The 22,967-nt window shown below is 38.8% G+C and overlaps 1 protein-coding gene across 22 annotated transcripts in view; it reads right to left on the bottom strand.

Annotated features, from left to right (window-relative positions):
• Positions 1-22,967, bottom strand: part of sox6 (SRY-box transcription factor 6) — a 618,625-nt gene that overhangs the window by 49,733 nt on the left and 545,925 nt on the right. For all 22 annotated transcript variants that reach the window (XR_011887772.1, XM_072272504.1, XM_072272513.1 and 19 more), the window contains 2 exons: positions 14,710-14,890; positions 4,399-4,580 (listed from right to left, as the gene is read on the bottom strand). Coding sequence is in view for 21 of the 22 variants with exons in the window: in XM_072272504.1 (XP_072128605.1) it covers positions 4,399-4,580; positions 14,710-14,890 (363 nt within the window). In the remaining variant the exon portion in view is untranslated. The remainder of the gene's footprint in view (positions 1-4,398; positions 4,581-14,709; positions 14,891-22,967) is intronic.

Below are 22,967 nucleotides of genomic sequence, written 5' to 3'. Positions count from 1 at the left end.
CAACATTGAACCTGCCTCAACCACTTCTGCTGGAAGCTCGTTCCACAAATCCATGTATGTGAGCTATCTTACATAATTATATATTGAGCTTTATTATTATTATTATTATTACTTTCTTCATCTTGTTGTGTTTTCTTGTGCTGCATTGGATGTGGAGTAACAATTATTTGTTACACCTTTACATTTGTGTAACAGAAATGACATTTAAAAACCTTGAATGGTGTAGCGACCTCAGTCCAGGCTGTGAGTCTAAATATTATCTGAATTAACAATGGCTGGTAGGGGCAGCATTCAGAATACATTCGGATGGTGTGTCCTCCCTTCAAATGGATTACAGCTGCTGAGGAGCTTGTGTTTGCTGTTTAATTTGAAATAAGAAAATCCTTTTCAGTCTTTCACAATTTGGGGCAAAAGCTGACAACACACACCTTGCATAAGCAAAGGATTTAACCCAATCACAGCTACAGTACTAATTAACCACACATATTAATTTAGGAGGTAACCTTTGTGAATCTTCAAAAAAAGCAGTTAGCCTCTTCAGTGAGTGGGTTTTGAGCTCAAAATCTTACATTTTCAGTCATACTGCCAAAACTAAGATCATACATAGATTGCATAGACATACAATCATATGGCAAAAGTGTTCTTTACCTGGACAGCAACACCTGTTCACTGTATATACAGGATCTGCTCCTCTGTTTTAGACATTAGAGGATCAGGTGAATACAGGTTGGAAACCACTGCACCATACCAAACAATTTGAAAAAGATCATCCAGAAATTTCAAATGAATGGAAAAAAACACCACAGGGTCAAACCAGCTAACAAAAAATTTAGTAAAATGTGCATACAAGTGAAGACAGCTATGTGAAATATTCCACAAGGTAGGAGCTCAATTTGACAGAATGTTCATTTTATGAAGATCCTTTTTTAATGTGAAATATATTTACATCTCAGGAAATTCCATTAAAATATTAAATGCTTCACAGATTATAAATCAAATGCCAAAATAAATAGTCTTTCCCTATGAGCTTTCTACCTGTGGGAATGAAACTGGAGACAAAGTGAGATGACATGAATCACATTCCACTGGGAGTGAAGGGCAATTGAATGATGAGAGTTATTGGATTTCATCATCTGAATTACCCTGCTAATGGAAACTGAAGTCAGTTCTGAGCATTGCAGAACATCTGCTCATTAAGAGGCCCTCATACCTGTGTACAATCCTAAATTTCACATTGTCTTTTGAACATTCTTTTGCTAGCTGAATGAAGATACTTCTGTTTAACTGAACACTCACTGAAGAGACAGTTGCCTCTGTAGTAAAGTTAGTGAAATTTATTAACATGTCATATTCGCATCAGCCATTATTATTTGAAAAAATGTTGTGGCTCTAATCAAGTTCTGACTCCCTATGTCATGTAACACTCAACTTAAGTAGTTTTGCCCTAGCAAAAAAATACTTACTTGTGCCAAATAAGTGGGAACCACTTGCAGCCACATGGGTAGGGCACAAGGATAGGAATTAAGGGTTATGGGGAAGAGGCAAGTAGGTGGAGATGAGTCCATGGTCAGATCAGCCATGATCTTATTGAATAGCGGAGCAGGCTCCACGGGACAGATGGCCTACTCCTTTTCCTTTTACTTATGTTTTTATGGCGACTCTTCATCTGTTTTACTTGCCATACCTGTAGCTGTCCAATAAGTTGAAGCAATTTCAGTGTTTGCTGTTATTATCTTGTTCAAAGATGATAGGAAACACTATGTAATCATACCAGATGACATGTGAAGTTCTCTAATTAATCCATGAGTTTTTATTTTTATTTCCACAGTCCAGTTAGCATTTTCATATTTCATCGCAGAAAACAATATGCTCATGCAATGGATAAACTATGATAGGATAGGAATTCATTGCCATCAAAGCATAGTAGTAAATCTAACGGTATTGAAATCCAGCTTAGGTAAAATTCACTTTTCGGAGGTCAGAAAATTCCTGTACAACCATGTACATTGTAGCAGGAAAGATTCATGGTTCAATTTAGTATCAGAGATTGCATACAGTATACAATCTGAAATTCTTACTCTCCATTGACATCCGTGAAATAGAAAAAAAACAAAAGAATGATAGAAGCACCAGAATCCCAAAGCCCCCTTCCCCCACATGCACAAGCATCAGCAAGAGCATCGACCATCCCCCCACCCCCCGGTCCCCCAGACATACAAGGAATAGCAAAGACCCCAAAGAGACCTTGATCTAGAGTCCATCAAAAACTACAGTGCACCCCAACACTTCAGTATCTCAGTTTCTCTCTCTCTCTCCAGAGAAGGAGAGAGAAATTGCTCATGCAACAAGGAGAGCAGAAGATAGCAGCTCACGGTTCTGATGTTACAATCTTCCGCTTCACTTCTCTGAGCCCCCCCCCCCCCAACACGAGGACCGACAGTAATGAACAAGTTAACTGAGGAGTTCCCAAGAAATTCACAACTCTGCTTGTCATGTGAACGTGTAATTGAGTGCAAGGAATGTTCTTCAGGGTAAGGCCTGAATATTTCTTTTGTTCTTGTAAACTATTTTCTTTGGAGACTCAGTTTGCAAATACTTTCCAATCTAACGTTGCTCAACTGAAACAGGACCACTTATATACATCTCAGTGCAAGATTAGAAATTTTGTGTTCACCTTTCTTGATTCTGGGGCATCATGAAGCTTAACATTGATTTTTTTTTCACACTACAGTGCAGGTTCTTTTCATTTAAACACATCTTAAATTATATAGACTTCAATCAGCATAACGTGGCAAGCAATGAAGCATTGAGCACCGAAAAGCAAAAAGCATAGTAACAAGATCTTTGAAGTGTATGTTACTACACTAAGTTATTCTTGAAGGTATTAGCTACAAGCTATTAAAATAACAACTCCTCTGAGCAAATAAATAAATGAATTGTGATCATAATTGTCATTTCTTTTCTTTGTTCTACCTACATCTATTAACTTTTGAAAAACTTTGTTTAAACATTGCCCTGATTGAATCATCAGAACAAGTGTAGAGCTGGGCCTTCAATCTTACCACCCATTATAACAGTGTGACATAGAGTATCATTGAAACTTTGGTGTTTGATTGCATTAATTACCTTTCATTGGGATATGCCAATTACCTTAAAGATGCTTTAACCTCATATTGTATCCCTAACGATACTATCTTCAAATTCTACCGAGAATATAAGTAATTAGGAAACAAGTGCTTGTCTACCATAGGTGGAACATCTCAGGATGCAAGTCTATTGATCAAGTTTGTGTCCAATTCTCTGATGGTATGGACTGAATTAGTTCCTTGATGAATTTAGAGTTTTTCAAAATCCTTATGCAAAGGTAAAAATTCATTCTGCTGCAAGTTCCCTGGTGATGTGGTAAAGTAATGAGGAGCTGCCCACTTCCAAAGGAAGCCTTACTTTCTACTAGCACGCAGTTTTCAGTCTGTAGAATATTCATCAAAATCCTCCACAATATTGGTTATTTAAACATCCAGATCAATTTTACCAACATGTGGTGCTGGTGACCTAAGCTGGCTTTCCAACACATTAGTGACCCTGTTTCTGTCACTGGATTCCATGTGAAGTTCAATGGCAGCAACTTATCTTGGAGGAGTACCCCATCATTACAATGGAGACTGTGAATCTGACCCGGGGTAAGAAACTTATTCAACTGAATGGGGATTCCTAGCCTGGAGATTTGAAAGAAAATGTTATTTATTGTTTACTTGTATTATTTTAGTGTTTTTAAATCTTTCTTAGTGTGCTCTTGTATTTATAATTAATTTTATACACATAACAGTTATTAGAAATGTCAGATTTTAACTATCACCGGCCTATGCCACAAAATTAAACCTAAGTCAGAAATATGTTAGAATTCGGGCACAGTCAAAAATCTTTTGAGTATATTCCCAGCTTTAGCAAAACGCAAAATTCTGTGCCACTCTTGCCTCTTTTTAAAAGCCATTAGGGTGCTCAGGGGGTACGAGACCAAATTAAGTCCTGTTTGTCACGGAGGCTTTGTTATGCCTCATCAGTTACCTTCTGGGTGCGGAGGATCAGCTTGATTGATCTTCCACACCACACCACAGCTAAGAGTGGGTAAGTGAGTGGGTGGGGACTATGGGCAGTGAATTTGGGCAGCAGGCTGAATCCACTCTGTTTCCTGATATGCAAATACTGGAATGGAAAACAATAGAAAATAAAATTCATTTCTGATAACTAGGACAATATCACAACTTGCCCTGTAGTTGAAATTTGAAGGCCCAGCTAACGGACAGAACAAAGCTGAAATATCATCCCTGTTCCAGAAAGTCCAGAGGTCACACAGCGGCAGTGCGGAAGGTTCTACAGATTGCTACTGCAACCACTCACCTTATTACCCGTGCAGTTAATTCCGAGGTTATTCATGGACGGCATCTTTCCATCGAGACTGGGCTGCTGAAGCTGCTGCTCTCGTTGCAGCTGTTCTCTCATCTTCCGAGCTTCCTGGATGGCCTTCATCACTGCGTCCTGGTCACCCAGGAAGGCTGTCGAATTCAGAGTTGAGAGGATGTCTAAGGTAGAGAGAAGTTCAGTAGACATAACAATTGACAACTTACAAAGAGATCCCCTTTGTAATACAAGAACTAATTATGAACTACATAGTATCATCCATTTGTTTTCAAATTCAAAATTACTCAGAATGAAAAAATGTGCCATATTCTACAGTCAATTTTATCATTCAAAAAAATACTCATTAAAACAGAGGCAGATTTGGTTCAGATAAGAATCTCCCAAAGCTGTTAATTATTAATGAAGCCATTCCTTTCAGTACATTATCTGGAACACTGATTCCTAAGAATGCGCTCTGCATTACCACAACCGTCTCTTGCAAATAGACTTGTGCTTCTTAACTAGATGTATTAGACCCCGTACCACTGACCCAATACAGGTAATATTGAGGTAGGCAAAGCCGAGACTGCAGTTAAACTACTTTCCCAGCTGCTGTTATTTTTTATTCTCATCTTTTTAATTTTCATCATCTCTTTTCAAATGGTTTTAAAATAACCAATTTTGCTTAAGGTGTGAATTACTGAAGTGCAGTGATCTGTGTAGGGATGTAGGACTTTTTGGTAATGAATAATGTTTCCCTCCGGACTCCATTTTCAGTTGTATCAGTCAGGCTTTCTGCTGCTCATCATCCAAAGCCAATAAGCACTTTTCAATTATGTTCAGCACCACTGCCTTAATCAGAACTACAAATTATTTTGAACTCTGTATTGCAAATAAGGACAAAAGAACGAATGCACTTTGAGTTTGCTCATTTGTTTGTTCTCTTCTTTTTTTCACAAAATGAAGCACACGGCTCAAGGTGGCAGTAACATCCAGGTAAAAAATACTTTGCAAGCTTATTACCTGCTAGAAATAGAGCAGCAAAACTTGCAAGTAGATAACTTTTGGGCAATTACATCATTATCTCAAATGTAGTAAGGGGGAAATTTATTCCTGGATCTCCTTCTTTCAGTGGGGGCATCACTCAACACTGCGCTTTTAGCGAATACAGGCTATAGAAATGAAATATCCTAAATAAGGCCAAAATTTCAGAGAGTGCTGTAACCTTCAGCAACCAACAACAACTCTCATAGACCTACTATAAAGAACCTCCATTTACTAGTTTCCCTTAAAAAAAATTCTCCCTTTCACAGCTTGTCCTGAATTGTGTCTGTTTTTATACTCAAGAGCCAATCAGTAATGGAATCAGGCCCAGATACACTTGGGGCAAGAGGTCTGCCAAAGCTTATAAGTACAAAGTGGTCTTTCTATTTGATTTCAAATGTTGTTGAAATAGACGGCCCAGGCAGAGGACCCAATTGACCAGAAAAATCACATGACATATTTTCATCAATGCTATGCAATTGAAATTTATTTTTCACCTGGAGTGAAACCAGAATTTTAAGCAAATACTTCCAGGCCTCATATACCAACGTAGTCATGAAGTGATTCGTACATCGGGGCTGCATTGTTCAAATTCACCCTAGTCTTCTGATGGCATTGGGTTTGCTAATTGCAAAGTTCTAAATGCAAATGATGATCTTAAGCTCTATCTTTATCAGATAGAGCCCTCACTAAAGGGAGGTTATACAGCAGCTGCCTACTCTTCAAAGTCTAGTTAATTTCCCTGTTTATCCTCCACGTCGATTTAGGTGACCAATATTTGAGCAGTGGATTCCCCCCTCCCTACCAAGGAGGAGGTACATCCAGCTAACAAAGTAGCTTAAATACAGCTCATTAATTTTCAGTGATACACATATAAGTCCAGACAAAATTCTTAAAACACATTTAAATCTCACAGAGGATTTCTATCTTATAAAAGATTTCCAAATTGCAAACTATTTCTATAATACAAAGGATTTTGAAAACACAGGTACGATGCCTACAAGCATAAAAGACATACCAGTGAGTTACAGACAAAAGAATCGTCCATTGCAGAAATTGAAGGCAGAAGAATAAATTCTAGTTCACCCCATCTTTCTGTAAATTTTCTTAATCTTCTTTACCATTCTTAACAAGCCTGACTGCTGTCTACATGTACACTGTTTCTTTGCCTCTTGGACGACTTCACATACGTGTGATATTTTTTAAAATTCCTTTTCACACAGCTGGTTCAAAAGCTCTGGAGACAGATATTCCAGATACCCACAACTAAGGTTACAAAACAATTTTTTGAGTATACAAACCTTCCAATTATTAATAAATCAGCTATTGGATAGGCTAAGTGATTGTATCAATCTGGTCTGCAAGCTTCCTTGAACTAAATAACTTACACAGGGTCGTCTGTTTCTTGTAGAGAGTGTTGTTTGTTTGCAAAGCTGGCCTTTTAACTTCAGACTGATTATTGCTGGCCATTTACATTAAGAACTGAACACTGGCTCCCATTTATGACAAGAAGCTGAACAAAGAATATTGGTTTTGTTGTGCATTTACTATTTCAGTAGTATTTGAGTAATAATGTAAACGTATGGTTCATTGAGCATACTTGTTTGTTTAAATATTTCATTACAAATTATATGTAAAAATAAGAAAATTGCATATGTCTATCTTAAAGTAAAAATGAAGTTAGACACAACTTTTGGATTCTGCATAATTTCCTTTAAATTAGCTTTATGGTTTGGAGTTAAAAAAACATAATAGTGGTGATGAGGAAGTTTTAAACAAACTCGAGATGACTACCTACCTGTTGAAATGCAGTGAGATGTTTGAGCTTTTAATAAAGCACAGCCAGAAACAGATGAGAAAGAAACAGCGCAGCACATTTTTTTCCAGGGAAGCACATTTTCTTCACAAAGGAAAAGACAATTGAGTTTAAAAAAAGGCAGAAAATGGAAGAATTGATGGGTTCATAAACAGTGAGTTCCAGGTGATAATGATCATTAAAAAAAGAGCAAGAATGGCTGGCTACATTAGAAAGACTGATGTGTTTGATTACACAAAAGATAACCAGATTTTGTAAATGAAACAGATTGAGGAGTAATTTTAAAGCAAATGCAATAGCTAATGAGAAGCAAGTGCCAATTTTGATGAGTACATTGGATTTAAAGGCATACAGTTTGCTTAGGAATGAGTTTTGCTGATATTGTTAACGTAATGCAGGACAATTTAGAACCAAAATCATTGTTGAATACAGAACAGTTCGTGTTTCATAAGCGGAATCAAAAAGAAACGGAGCCCACTTCACGTGTACATAGCTGAAATGAAGAGATTGTCTGAGCATTGTCAACTCAATGATGGGCTTAATGATGCACTGGGGATTGTTTAGTTTGTGGAAGCTTACAAGAAAGCATTCAAAAACAGCTCCTAACTGAAGCACAACTTACATTTAAAAGACCACTTCAATGGAAACAGCAGACAAAGATGCAACTGAGTTGCAGTCAGAACTGAAAGTAAGTATGCACAAAATTATAATATCTGCCTGGCTGAACAGATTCTGTTACTGTTGTAGCAATGGTTCTCATACACCAGACCAATGCAGGTTTAAAGGTGAAACTTGATAATGATGAGAGTTACATAGTACTGTGTAGCCTTGAGATTTAAATGTGAAAACTAACAACAGACAAGCAATATGGCTTGCACCAGAAGAGAATAGTAAATTAACTAAAATTGAATTGGGCACTGGCTCAGCTGTTTCAGTCTTTCCACAAAATGGGTTTGAACAGCATTTCAAAGATATTGAACTAAAGCCTGCAGGTATCCAATGAAGAACTTAAACTGGAAAAAAGACAACTCCTGTGGGAATGACATTTGTAACAGTGAAATACAACAACCAACAAGCCACATTGGGCTTATATGTGGTTAAAAACAAGACGGCCAGCATTGTGGGGAGAGATTGAACCAACTATAACTTGATTGGAGATTTATCCATCATTTGCATGCCACATCCCCATAACAGAGTCACTGAAAGCGAATTAAGAAAGGTACTGGATGATACCACCACCGTCTCCATGCTCTACACCATGAAGCATTGCTCAATAGAAAGTAAACAGGTGTTTGTGCCAATCTCTATGTTTCTGTTTGGAAAGCATATTAGACCAAGCAAAGGCCAAGACGCTCAGAGGAATCATGGAAGGGGTGACAACAGTGGTTCCACTACGACAGTTTTTGTTGCCAATATATCTGAGAAAACTTCTGATATGTATATTTCGCAGTTACTTATGCAATATGGCTTGATTTAAAACTGAAAGAGAGATCCAGGAGCTTCAGGAAAGTTGCAGGCATTCAACTTTAGTGTGTATAAAGCAGCGGACCCCAACCACCGGGCCGCAGAGCATACGCTACCGGGCCGCAAGGAAATGATATGATTTGGCAATATGAGTCAGCTGCACCTTTCCTCATTCCCTGTCACGGGCCCCACCTTTCCTTGTCAGCTGCACCTTTCCTCATTCCCTGTCACGCCCACTGTTGAGCTATTTCGCGGGCGTCGTCCATGTCAGCGCAGAAAGGAGATCAACTCCTCGAGCTTGCAAATGACGGCAGGCTGAAAAGTCTGTTTGACATAACATCTCTGCCGGCATTCTGGATCAAAGTTAAGGCTCAATATCCTGAGATAGCCACGGAAGCACCGAAAACGTTGCTTCCATTTCCAACATACCTCTGCGATGAATGTAACAAAAACTAAATTGCGGATTAGACTGGACATAAAGAACCCCATTCAAGTATCGCTGTCCCCCATCACCCCTCGATGGCACCGTCTGGTTGTAGGAAAGCAAGCCCAGGGCTCCCACTGATTCAGCGATATTGGTGCGTTGCAATGACTTTATAAGTTCATACGGGGAAAATATGCGCCGTCTTTAGTATCCAAACGTTACTTAAAATGTTATGATGCTATTGACTTATATAACCATATAACAATTACAGCACGGAAACAGGCCACCTCTGCCCTTCTAGTCCGTGCCGAACGCTACTCTCACCTCGTCCCACCGACCTGCACTCAGCCCATAACCCTCCATTACTTTCCTGTCCATATACCTATTCAATTTTTCTTTAAATGATAATATCGAACCTGCTTCTGACACTTCTACTGGAAGTTCGTTCAACACTTACTTCAAGCTCCCCTGTCCTCCCCTGATAATTGACTTACTGCTATATTCATGCGAGGAAAATGCGCTGTGTGTTTAATATTACATTTGTTAGATAAAGCCTTTTAGAAACGAAATTGAGTGTATTAGCCACTTATCACTGATATTCCAGTCATGATTAACATCCCCCTCTGAACAGAATTGCCAAAAACAATTTGTGGAAAAATAATCGGCAGGTGCACGCATGCGCACCGTTGCCCACGCAAGGCTTCATGGTCACTGTAGTCTTTCTCTGGGTAAACACAACGTATTTGACTGCTACTCTTGTCCGTTGGCAATCATCCTGCCCACCTCCCCACCTCCCCCCCGCCTCCACCGCCGGTCGGCCGCTCCGCCGGACCGCAAGAATATTGTCAACATGAAACCGGTCCACACTGCAAAGAAGGTTGGGGACCCCTGGTATAAAGAACCAGACTGTGCTCTACGAGCATTATGATTATTGCATAAACTTCAAGAGGGAGACAAAAATGCTACTTGTAGAAGTAGAAATAAAGACCAAAGCCAAGCTGGATGAATGGAAAGCCAAAGAGAAAGGAGTCAATGGAGATAAAAGAGGATGATATAGGTGCTATGGAAACAGAAAAGGATAAATAAGACCTAATTTCTCGAGAAATTTGTAAATTCAGAGAAACTCATGAAAATCACAGAAGAAAGAAGTGAAGAAAAAGGAAGATAAGAAATTGAAGACGAGAGATGGGCTAGAGAGAAAGAACCTGAATGAGAAAGAAATGCGTGAAAAAGAGAAGGAATGTGAGAAAGAAGAGAGCAAAAGAAGCCGGGACCGGGAGAAAAGCAAAGATTTAAGTAAATCCACAGAGAAAAGCCAAGAAAAGTGTCCAGAGCTGTCACAGCCACTTCCTGCTATCCCAGAGTCAACTCCTACAAACACCACATAGCAGGCCCCAGAACCTGAGATTGTTTTCACAGCCGCAAGTCCCACCTTCCAAGAAAAATTATTTCACTTGTCAAGGAAAACATTATCCCACAAAAGCAAGAAGGCCTCCATAGTGATTAAGTCTTTAGGCCTGAATGGGACAATTTAAAAATTTACTATGCTGTGGATGTCTGTATGGTAGTTGCATTATATAGTATACTGAGTATGCAGTTGAGATGTATTCTCTATTGAGTTCGAGTTTATAGCTAAGCAGGGAGGAGTGTTGTGTATTTAATATTTCAGTAAGTTTGAGTCATACCTCATCACGCCACCACATGATATGCGTGTGCCTCACTTAAAGTAAGAACTCAGTTAGATTCACTTAAAATAAAAACTAAGCTAGACTCATATATTGAACTCTATCTTTCCCTTTAAATTGGTTTTATGTCTTGGAGTTATAAAACACAGCAGGTTGGAAGTTTAAATTACTGAAAAAAGACACTTTTATCTCTAGAAGTGTCAGATGCTGTGTTTAGAAAGCTGAGCATAACAAGAAAGAAGGCCTTCCGGCCCTAAACAGTAAACATCCATCATAATTTTGTAACATTGCGGGGAAATCTGGATCAAATTGTGTAGGGGGTCCTTAATATTGGATATCCCTGCCCTACATGGTCTTCCCACCAGACAATGGACTAAGCTGTTAATCAGTGAAGTTTGTTACCAACCTTCAGACTTGGCCCCCTCCTTTTCAACGCAGACACCTCAGAACCACACCATGTTCACACAAGCCCCAGTCTACCAGCTCCTAACCTTGACCACAGATTCTGCCAGAGCCCCCCCCCAAAGGAAACAAAAGTTCATTCACATCCATTCACGTGTTTACACACTACACAAAACTATACCCCTCCAAATTGAATATCTCCGAACACTGGTCCACATCCTATCCATCCACCACCAATGCCAGCCCAAATTCCACTAGATTCTACATCTGCATCACATCCTCATCAATACACAGCAACAAAGGTCAGTTCCCAAAACCCATGTCTTTCAAAACTCTAGACTTCAATGCCAACACCTCATCTTTTGACCTCCATCTCTAACTTCCCCTGCTTACATTCCCCCCCCCCGCCCCGCAACTGAACTTTAAATGGAACTACAGTCACCAACTCAACAAACCTGGAAAGTTTGCACCTAGGCACTTTGCCATAGCCTTGGAAGTGTTTGTGTATACTGTACTAGAATTTCTGGGAAATATAGTCACCAGCTGTGTTGCATTGAGGTCATATGAACATATAATTCACAATCACAAGCTGTGGTACTTTGAAAATAGGAGGGGTGTCCTGTATTGTAATTGGATGCTTTACATCCACCAAACAACTCTATAAATGTGTTGGAACTTATGATACTTGAGTCTAACATGGAAACAGATTTCCAAAGTTTTCACAATTGAGAGACATAGACTAAAACTAAAATCAAAGCACTTTCATTTGTATACATCTCTTTCTTTACTTGGAACTACACAACCAACTAACATCAAAAGACACTTTTGTTTTGGTCATGCTTTATAAACTTTTTCTTGCACAAAGAGTAATGAATTGAGAATGGTACATTATCAGAAGCAGCATTCAAATATATCCATCATTTTAATCACCCAAATGGTGCTCTTCCAGGATGGGGAGAAATATAGAAAATAGTCATAAGCCCTTTAAGGTTGATCCCCCACTCATAGACTCATAGAATAGAAACACACCCTTTGGTTCAACTCGTCCATGCCAACTATGGTGCCCACTAAACCGGTCCTATTTGCATGCGTATGGCTCATATCCCTTTCAACCCTTCCTTACTATGTACTTATCCAAATGTCTTTTAAATGATGTTATTCAATAAAATCATGGTGAGTCTTCTGAATTCAATAACCTGTGTCTGCTTTCTCCCCATATATCCTGATCACTTCAAACTTAAGAAAGGTATCCAGCTCTCCTTCGTGGATACACAGTATGTTGCTCAAGAATCCAGTATAGAAGAGTGGTGGGCAATTTTGTTGAGTGGTGTGGGCTGGATCACCTGCAGCTCAACATCACAAAGACGAAGGAGTTGGTGGTGGACTTCTGGAAGGTGAAAACACCCTGCATTCCCATCTCCGTCAAAGGAATGGATGTGGAAGTCGTCTGGGACTACGAATACCCGGGAACTCATCAGGACAATAATCTGGACTCAACTAAAAATATGGAGGCTCTGTACTAAAAGGGACAGAGCTGACTGTACTTCCTGAGGAGACTCCGATCATTCAATATCTGCAGTACTATGCTGCAGAAGTTCTACGACTCAGTGGTGGCCAGCATTCTATTCGATGCTGTCCTCTGCTGGGGCAGCAGGATGAGAGCAGCTGACACCAAGGAGATTGATAAGCTTCTCTGGAAGGCTGTTTTTGTGTTCTGGGGGGTGGAACTGGGTTCCCTAGTGGTTGCGTCTGAGAGCTTAGAGCTAGGAATGGGTTTTACTGAGAATAAATCTAAAACTTAGCAATTATTTTTAGTGATTTTATTGTTTCGTGCACATCTTTCGGCGAATGTTATCTTCTTTCACATTAATCTGTTTTCAATTTAAAAACAAATGTTCAATGAGTCAAACTAGGAAAGAAGGACTTTTTTTCTGCAGTCGTTCCATAACTGTTCAATACATGTTTGATACTTGTTTCATCCTGAGACGCCAGGCGTCTGCACCAGCGGTGCGTCCCAGGTTTTTGCCAATCAGTTTACAATTGACATTCGTGCGCTACAGAGTTGTGCTTTGTCCATCCTTTGTGAACATTTGCAGTTTTGTACTTTTTCGAAAATTAAGCCTTGTTTTTACATTCAGATACCCATCACAGTGCAAAAGAAAATGAGCAAAAGAAAAGCAGAAAGTGATAGTAATTCAATGAACAGTGGGAAAATGAGTTCTTATTTATAGTGGGTCCGTCAGGAAAACCGTTGTGCATTGTTTGTGAAAACACTTTCTCACATAATAGAAGACATGATCTTAATAGACACTATAAAACACAACATCAGACGGAAATAGAAGGAAAACTGAAGCTACTGCTTGGGTCTGAATTACAGAAAGAATATGTGATTAAGAAAAAGGAAGAAATCAAAAGAAGACAAAATATATTTGTTAAAAGTCTCATTAAGGTAAGTAATGTTTATCTTGTTTTGTATTAAATCAATATATCATGTAAAATGCTAAATATGTCTATATTCACATATTTTTACAAGAATTGAATGGGGGTACAAGAGTTGTATGGCGCATCTGAACTCATGTACGAAAAAATTGACGCGTGGAATGTGAAAGGTTGGCCACCCCTGCTCTATGACATAATGCAGTGGTTCCCAACCACCAGGCCGTGGACCGGTACCAGGCTGCAAAGCATGTGGTACCGGGCCGCGAGGAAACGATATGATTTGGCGATATGAAACAATATGAGTCAGCTGCACCTTTCCTCATTCCCTGTCACTCACTGTTGAACTTGAACACCACCCTCCGTCGGCCAGTCTGCAAGAATATTGTCAGTATTAAACCGGTCCGTGGTGCCATAAAGGCTGGGTCCCCTGACATAATGGACAAACAGAGGAGCATCTTAACAGACTGATTTCACCAAGGTGCACCACTGAATGCCACAGGAGATCCTTTCTCCCTGTGGCTATAAGACTCTACAACTTCTCCTCCTCAAGCATATAAGAGTATGATTTCACTGCACTATTACTTTTTAATGCATATTTCGAATTCTTTTCGTACCTCAATGCTTATATTTTGTGTTTTAAAATATATATTTCTGACTGAACAACCTTGCAACAATAATTTCCTTCAGGATTAATAAAGTTTTATCTTATCTACAGTGTCTAGTCTTGAAAATGATTCCAATGCCAGACTTGTTTTAATTCAGTAGCTGGATTTGCCAAGAAACATAGGTCTAGAAAGTATTTTCAGTTAATTTATAGGAAACCATGTTCTAATTCCTAGTTTTCTTTCTCTATGTTTCAAGTTCTAACCCGTAGGAGCTTACCAGAATGTCCAAACTCCATAAAATGGACAGCAGATTTTACCAACCCATGCAATTGCCTGTAAAATGGCCACCCATTAGTAGCAAAGGAGAGCATCATAATATCAAGAAAGGTCAACGGCATTAAAACTGGCCTGTTTTTCCTTTTTTGTACCTACCTAAAGATGATCCTCTTCCTGGAGTACCTCCCACAGGGCTGGGTATGCTGCTTTTGTTGGGCAGATTGACTGGACTGGATTTATTTGTATGGAAGAAGCTTTGGGTGGGTGATGTGGGGGATCGGACAGGTTCTGAAGTCTTAGGCCTGGCTGACAGATTGAGTGGCTGAGCTGCTTCATCCTGCAGATGAACCAAAAGTGAGAACACACATCAACAGTGAAATCTGCACAAACCTGACACACTCTTTTAAAGAATTGGTATTGGATCCCAGTCCATCCAGTTGCACACCACACAAGGATACTCCAGCTACAACAGTTTTAAAAATTTCTAAATTTTCATTGTAATCATAATTTCAGGATTTAACTTAAGAAACTTTAACCTGACTGAATAAAATTGTGAACTCTACCGATTGAAAATTTGTTGATATTTAAATCTCATTTTTTAAATTTCATCTTTAAACAAAAGCTGGTGCTAATTTTATAAAATTATCATTAAGATTAACCGTCTAGACAATTGGAAAAGAAAGTGGTCCTGCTTAATCAGCAGCTTAGACTTTTGGAGAGCCTGCACCCAAAATGGATATTGGAAAGCTGCACTGTCAATTGTAAGTACACTTCTAAAAGTGCTTAAGTTTCATAAGAAAGGTGGTGCTCACTCTGAAGACAATTTCTTCTGTAAAATCAGTTAAAGGATAGCTAAAAGGGAATAATAGAAGAATAATTTCAGAGTGGGATGACTTGTTTCCCGAAATGACCTGAAGTATGTGGTGGAACCCAACTATTCTTAATTCATACGTAGCACTTACTCCAAAAGCACAGCTCAAGTTGTTAAGATCTGCAGATGACACTATTACGAAAGGGAATTGTTAAGTCTATTAAAGCAGGCTTCAGGGCTTGGTAATCTTGTTTCTAAATTGAGACCATTTAATATGCTACCAAGATAAAAGAACTTTGTTAACTGCTTTCCCTGTCATTTGGAAACAACCTCGATGACATAACAGAAGACAATAACTTAGTAGTTTGTAACATGTAGTATCCTCTTATTATACAAACCACATAATAAGAAAGAGAGCATTGCAGGAAAAGAGAAACTTAAATGCAAACATGGCCAGCAAAAGCCTGTCATTACTAAAATTGCAGCAGCAACCACATTGATACAGCAAGCAGATATTTACTGAAACTTAGATACTGAAATTGGAAATCCGCATTATCAGATTTATTCTCTCAGAACTTACCATAACAGTCATTTAGAAATATGCCAATATATATTTATCCTGATGTAAACATTATTAATTTTGAACTTACACATATTTTAAGGGGCACCAGAAGACAGAACGTTACCTATTTTGTGAAAACATTTAGAGGTAGCCTTTTAGCTTTTACTGCCTGGCAGTAGCTAATCAACTTGACCCCTTCCATTAATTAATTTTATCTACTGACAGAGCAAATTAAAACATACGTCTAATGTCAAAGTCACTCCGGTCATAATGACCAATGTTTATCTGGACTGTCCTATCCAAACAAACATCCCAGACCTCACATGAACTCTGCCACCTGTAACATGCCAGTTCCCCATATCTTTTCAGACTGAAGGCAGTGTTATGTTGCTTGTCTGTTATGAGTGTTATACAATTCTAAGAGTGAAAAACAAGTTACCCTTTCAAGGTTGTTTTGCTTTGATTGAGCTTTTTCTGCATTGAAATTCTCACATTGTTGAAATTTCTGCATCACACACACAGTTGACAAAGGACTTGCTTTGGAACATTGCAGGACTTAGACCATATTGTCTTGGGAGCAGCCATCCTTGGCCAAACTGAGAGACCCGCAGGAATTACTTACCTTCAGTGTTGGCATTACCTACCTCCCTCTACACACTGAAACAAACTACTCATAGTCACTTTAATTTTCCATCCAACTCCCACATAGAGAAGCAACAATACATCTTCCATCTGGGCAAATTCTCTGAGTATACAGTATGTAACAAGGTTAATTCTGTATATCTTTCCACAAGTGCAGTCTGACCTGCTTGGTACTTCTAAAATGTTTTGTTTTAATCCCATACAACCCCAATGTCCTGCTCACTCCCAGAACCTTTGATTCTTTGACATTTCCTCCCCCCTTGCTATACTTCCAAACCCCACCTACATGTCAACATGGCAGCCTCTGTTCTGTTTCTACTTCGTGCAATACATCAACATGCAAGGCTGCCTGATATTTGCACTCACCACCAGGAGATGAGGGTTGTCCTTCCCTATGCCCAGCTCACCACCCTCCTAAATAATATGCTTCAATCCTACCCTCCACCTCATGACTTTTGCCACCAAACATAGATAGGGAAGGAAGTCCTTGCTTCAGGACTCATAATGACGACTATTAGGTCTATGGTTGATCTAAATCACATTTTAGGGTTCTGCTGCTGGAAGGAGGAGAGAGCCAGATGGAACATTTTGAGTGCGAGGTGTGCCGCGCCCAACTACTGAATTTAATATGGTAGGACAATGACAGAAATCCTATTCATCAATCCCAGTCTAAAGCAGTCTTTTAGAGCATTCCAGTGCTGCTCAATCTCCTGGATGTAAGGTACAGATTGAATGGTTGATGCATGCCTTGGCAAATGATTGAAGGGTACAGGATTACCATAAGACTATAAAACCAGCAAACTCAGGAGCAGAGTAAGGCCATTTCGCCTATTGAGAATGCTCTGCCATTTCACCATGATTGATTGATTATCAGTCTTAACCCCATCCTCCTGTCTTCCCCTGTGACCTTGGATACCCTTCCTGCTCAAGAACCTTTCAACTTCCATTTTAAATATACGCTATGACTTACAGAGGGCAATGTGGCAATGAATTACACAGATTCACCACTCTCTGACTAAAGAAATTCCTTTTCATTTCTGTTCTAAAGGGATGTCCTTGTATTCTTGGGCTGCACTCTCTGGTGCTAGACTTCCCCCCTCTATAGGGAACATTCTCTCCACATCCATTTTGTCAAAGCTTTTCAATATTCAATAGATTTCAGTGAGATTCCCCCCCCTCATTCTTCTAAACCCCTGCAAGTATGGCCCCAGAGCCATCAAACAGTCTTCATACATTAGCCCTTTCATTCCTGGGACTATTCTCATGAACCTCCTCTGGTTCCTCTCCAATGCCAACGCATTCTTCCTTAGGTATGGAGCCCAAAACTGTTCACAATACTCCAAGTGCAGTCTGACCAATGGCTTATAAAGCCTTAGGATTACATCTTTGCTTTTATATTCTAGTCCTCTTGAAATGTATTCTAACATTGCATTTGCTTCCTGACACTGACTTAACCTGTAAGTTAACTTTTAAGGCATCCTAAATGAAGATTCCAAAGTCCCTTTGCAACTCTGATTTCTGAATTTTCTCCCACTGAAAAAATAGTCTATATCTTTATTCTTTTTTTTTAAAATACATGACCATACGCTTCCCTACATTGTATCCTATCTGCCATTTCATTACCCATTCTCCTAATCTGTTTGTCCTTCTGCAGACTCTTTGCTTCCTCAACACTATCTGACCCACCACCTATCTTTGTTTCAAATACAAACTTGATCACAAAGCCCTCAATTCCATCACCCAAATCAAGGACCTATAGGGCACCATGGTAGTGTAGTACACTATGGTAAGCATGATGCTTTTACATCTCAGGGTGTCGGAGTTCAGAGTTTAATACTGGCATCCTCTGTAAAGAAATTTGTATAAACATTCCATGTGTGCATGTATTTCCTCCAGGTGCTCCAATTTCCTCCTACAGTCCAAAGACATACCAGTTGGTAGGCTGCTTGGTCATTGTAAATTGTCCCATTATTAGGCTAGGGTTAAACCAGTGGGTTGCTGGGCAGTGTGGCTTGGTTAAGGGGAAGGGTCTGTTCTGTGCTGTGTCTCTAAGTACAAAGTACGAATAAATAATGTGAAAAGAAGCAATCCCAACACCGACCCCTGTGGAAGACCACTGGACACTGGTAGCCAACCAGAACCATTACAGAAATCATTTTCAACAACGGTGTTCCACACAGAACAACCTGCTGTCCATCACTAGCTGGGCTCGCGTATAAAGAATGATCACTTGGGTGAGATAGCAGAGACCAACATTTACCATGGATTTCTAATATGGGGTAAATTACAAATTACCACAGAGAACAGGAAATGAGTCTGGACAAAATAAATGTTGTGTGCATCCTCTTTTAAAACACTCATTAAGATTTGGTGTGTTTGTGCATCTGCAGCAGGAACAGAAAATTGCTCCTCTGATAGTTTCAAAAACCTGCAGTATTAACTGTGGTACATTGCATAGTTAATTGAAAATACGAAATAACAAAGAGTGAATACAACATCTGATTATTTGGTTGGATGCTACTTTTTAACCTCAGGGACAGAAGTGGTTCTCTCCTGTAACATTCAAATAAGAAGCTAATTAGCCAATTCCTAAAAGATTTAACTAAAGGAAGGCTCATTAGTCTCTCTCTGTACTTGCCTTTATTTACATAAACACAGTAATTTTATTATTGTAATGTCGGTGCTTACTCATGTTGACAAATTTAATTTGGAACTAATATACTTTGCATTTCTAACTATCAGCTCAACTACATTTGAAATGTCTTCTAACAAGAAAGAGTTAAATATCCCACTTTGTTTTCTGAATTCAAAATTGAAATGATCCTTCTATGCATAAGCCTGGTTTAACCAGTTATGGTGCAACTCATGCTTCTGGATGCATGTTCTGTGTTAAGGGTGGACAACAAAACCCTCTGAGCTGTAATGAGGGAGCTGTTTTGTTAATCGTGATCTACCCCAGACTGGAAGTTAAATCAGAACTAAGCTACATGAAATTCACACAGAAATGCTAAAAATATTTAGCCCATCAGGCGGTGTTCAATGCGAGAGTAAGAGACTTAATGTTTCAGATTGATGACCTTTTATCGAACTAGGAGAATTTTGTTATAAAGTGAGTTTAAAGATTGGAAAAAAGGGACAAGAACAAAAGAGGAATTGTGTGGTGTGACGGAGACATTAAATGGCTAAAGGGATGCAGGATAAAATAAGATAGCGATAAGCATGTAAAGAAACAAGAGATAAATGTAGAAACGGTGTAAATGTAAATAGCTGATGAAAGGATCAGATGCAGGGTTCAATCCAGAAAGCTGTCTTGTCCCCAGAGAGGGAACGGAAAGCTGTTCCTCAAGTTTTCTTTGAGCTTCACTAGAATAGAATGGAAGCATGGGAAAGAAATTGGTGTAGAAGTGGAACAGAGACTTAAAGTGACAAGTGTCCAGAAGTTTGAGGGGATACATGTCCTATGATGTTATTATTGGAGTTATTACTCATTGATCAGCTAATTATTTCATTCACAGTTGCCATCACACAAAGACTGATTTTTCAGTTATAATATTAATTGTCCCCTAAAAGTTTCCTTCCTGTGAATAATTTATAGAGTCATAGAAAGATACAGCACAGAAATGAGCCTACCTTAGCAATGCCGATAGTAATGCCTATCTATGCTAACCTCATTTGCCCATATTTGGCCCATGTCCTTCTGCTCCTTTCCTCTCCAAGTATCTGTCCAAAGTAATCTGTACAAAGCTAATTCAGTCCAAATATTAGATTAGATTATGAGGACACTCAGTCCTCGTTTATTGTCATTTAGAAATGCATGCATTAATAAATGATACAATGTTCCTCCGGTGTGATATCACAGAAACACAAGACAGACCAAGACTAAAACTGACAAAAACCACATAATTATAACATATAGTTACAACAATGCAGAGCAATACAGTAATTTGATAAGAGCAGACCATAGGCACGGTAAAAAAAAGTCTCAAAGTCCCGATATTCAACAACCTGTAGGAAAAACCTGCCCCTGGGATCTCCTTTAAACCTGTGCCCTCTAGTTATGAACTCCCTTGCCCTGGGAAACCTTATCTATGCCCATCATAATTCTGTAAATCGCTATAACGTGAACCCTTGGCCTTTACATGCAAGTAGAAATAAACCCAGCCTATCCAACCTCTCTTTCTAACTACAGTCCTCCAAACCAAGCAAAGCCAATCTCTTCTGCACTCTCTTTATTGCTGCCATGTCCTTCCTGTAGTGTGTAGAAAAGTGAAAGGTACACAACATTCTTTGTGCAACTGTAACATGACATCTCAACATTTATCCTCAGTGCTTCAGACAATGAAGGCAAGCATAACAAATACCCTTTGAATTGTCCTATCCACCCATGTCATCACTTTCAGGAAGCTACAGACTTGCATCTCAAGATCTCTCTGTACATCACCAATCCTAAGGTCTTTGCCATTTACTCTATAATTTCTAACAGAATTTGACCTTCCAAGCTGCATTACATCATAATTGTCTGGATTAAATTCCATTTTCCATTGCTCCCCGCAAATGTTCAACTGTGTTTCTTCTCTTCTTGCTTTCAAAGTACTTCTGAAGCTTTTTCTTTCATTGTTCTTTGCTTTTCACATCCAAACTTTCCCTCTGTTAATCTTGTTATGTTTCCTATGATAAAGTATTTGATATTAGATTTGCTGTCTACGTTCTACATGGAGCTTCAACCTGAAGGGGCATGGATACAAGTACAGACAACATGAAACTTAGTTGCAATGTACCCAAGATCAAACTATCAATTCAACACTTGACTTGATGTCCCTAAGATCAAGGAGTCCACTGAAAATACCTGCTTAGATAAAACAGATGAAGAATGCTCCCACTTCACACAGGGAAACAAGATGCTACAGGAGAGCAGACAGTATTGAAAAGAGATATCTTAAAACTAGCTCATGGAATAAGGCATATTGCATTACAGCAGTTAAGTTCTATGGTGTTTAATCACTATATGAGCTAGACCTTTACATTATACGGCAACACCTAGGATTCTAGGTTCATTTTTAACTTTACAGTATTTTCTGAATAAGTATCTAATAATTACTATTTATTTGGTGTTTTCAAATGAAAGCTAAAAGAATAATTTATCAAGAAGATGCTTTTTATAATTACATCAAAGATTTTTGGAGATTCTCTAAATATAATTTAGATTGTTCTATGGCGAATACTGAGGAATGTTGTATTAATATTGATTTCAATAACCACAAATCGCTGTTTCAAAACATTTCACCTGAAACCTGAAATCAGGAAATGTTCTCCACATCAGGAGAACTAGACTGACGTGTCCAAACTGACACATTTTTTAAAATTATACAGCCCCAATCTTGATCTGTAAGATCAGCAATTTTATTTAGTTTCAATTTTATCCAACTACCTCCTACTTAGAATAGTTTCCCCTTCTTTCTGTCTGATAGTACATTCATGATAGCCTAGCTACAACAGTGTTTAACCTTAAGATATTTCTTTCCAGCTTCAATTCTGAGTCTATTAGGAAATAGGCCCTTTTCAGCATGTTAATTTCAGGGCCGCACTGCTACCTGGAGATAACTGCTTTAAATCCCCCTTCAGCCCACCAAACTTTCAACATGTGACTGCAACTGAATGAATGAACTTCCAGTTACTCTGAACTAGCAATATTGAAAATCAGCAAGTAATTCTATTTAACTTCCTTTCCAATATGCAGCAGGAATTTCAATAGGTGGATTTTCAAAACCTATTGTTAACTTGTAGTGTCTGTTTTCCTCGGGACATTCAAAAGTGCTTCATAGAAAATAATTATTTTGAAGAGGAATTGATATTATCATATGGAAAATGAAGAGGTGCTTGGAATCAATTTTCCTTTGCTGTCCCCTCACACAGATTTTTACACAGCACTCTGCTAAGAAACAAAGAGCTCACTTTTGGAGGAAAGGTGACCAAGGATGTTGATCAGCAGTTAAGTGCCCAACAGCATTAACATGAAGTGTATCTAACATCAGTATATACCTGCTTTCTGTCAATAAAGTCTACATCAAATTGTTGAGGATAAGCTTAGGATACATTATAAATCTTGAAATCCTTGTCTTTCACTTCAAAAATATCAGCCACAGAAAGAAATTGATCAATGCTGAAAGATTTCAGACATGTTCACCAAGTTAAATTAAATCACCTTTTTGATATTATGTTAGCCTTCTTCTCAAGATACTAAATGAATATGACAAGGGTCAATCTAACACATTGTAAATAGTGTATCCAAACTATAGTCTGCTGGGTTGAATGGCTTGTTTTGCTGCATATTCTTGTTTGCTCTTAACGATTAGCCTAGACTTGGCCTAGTTGTCTCAACTCTAAATGAGAAGAACGGAG

This window comes from Mobula birostris, chromosome 11 (genome assembly GCF_030028105.1).
Source record: "Mobula birostris isolate sMobBir1 chromosome 11, sMobBir1.hap1, whole genome shotgun sequence".
NCBI lineage: Eukaryota > Metazoa > Chordata > Chondrichthyes > Myliobatiformes > Myliobatidae > Mobula > Mobula birostris.
Note: the sequence above shows the minus strand (reverse complement) of the source record. Positions and strands in the feature narration are given on the sequence as shown.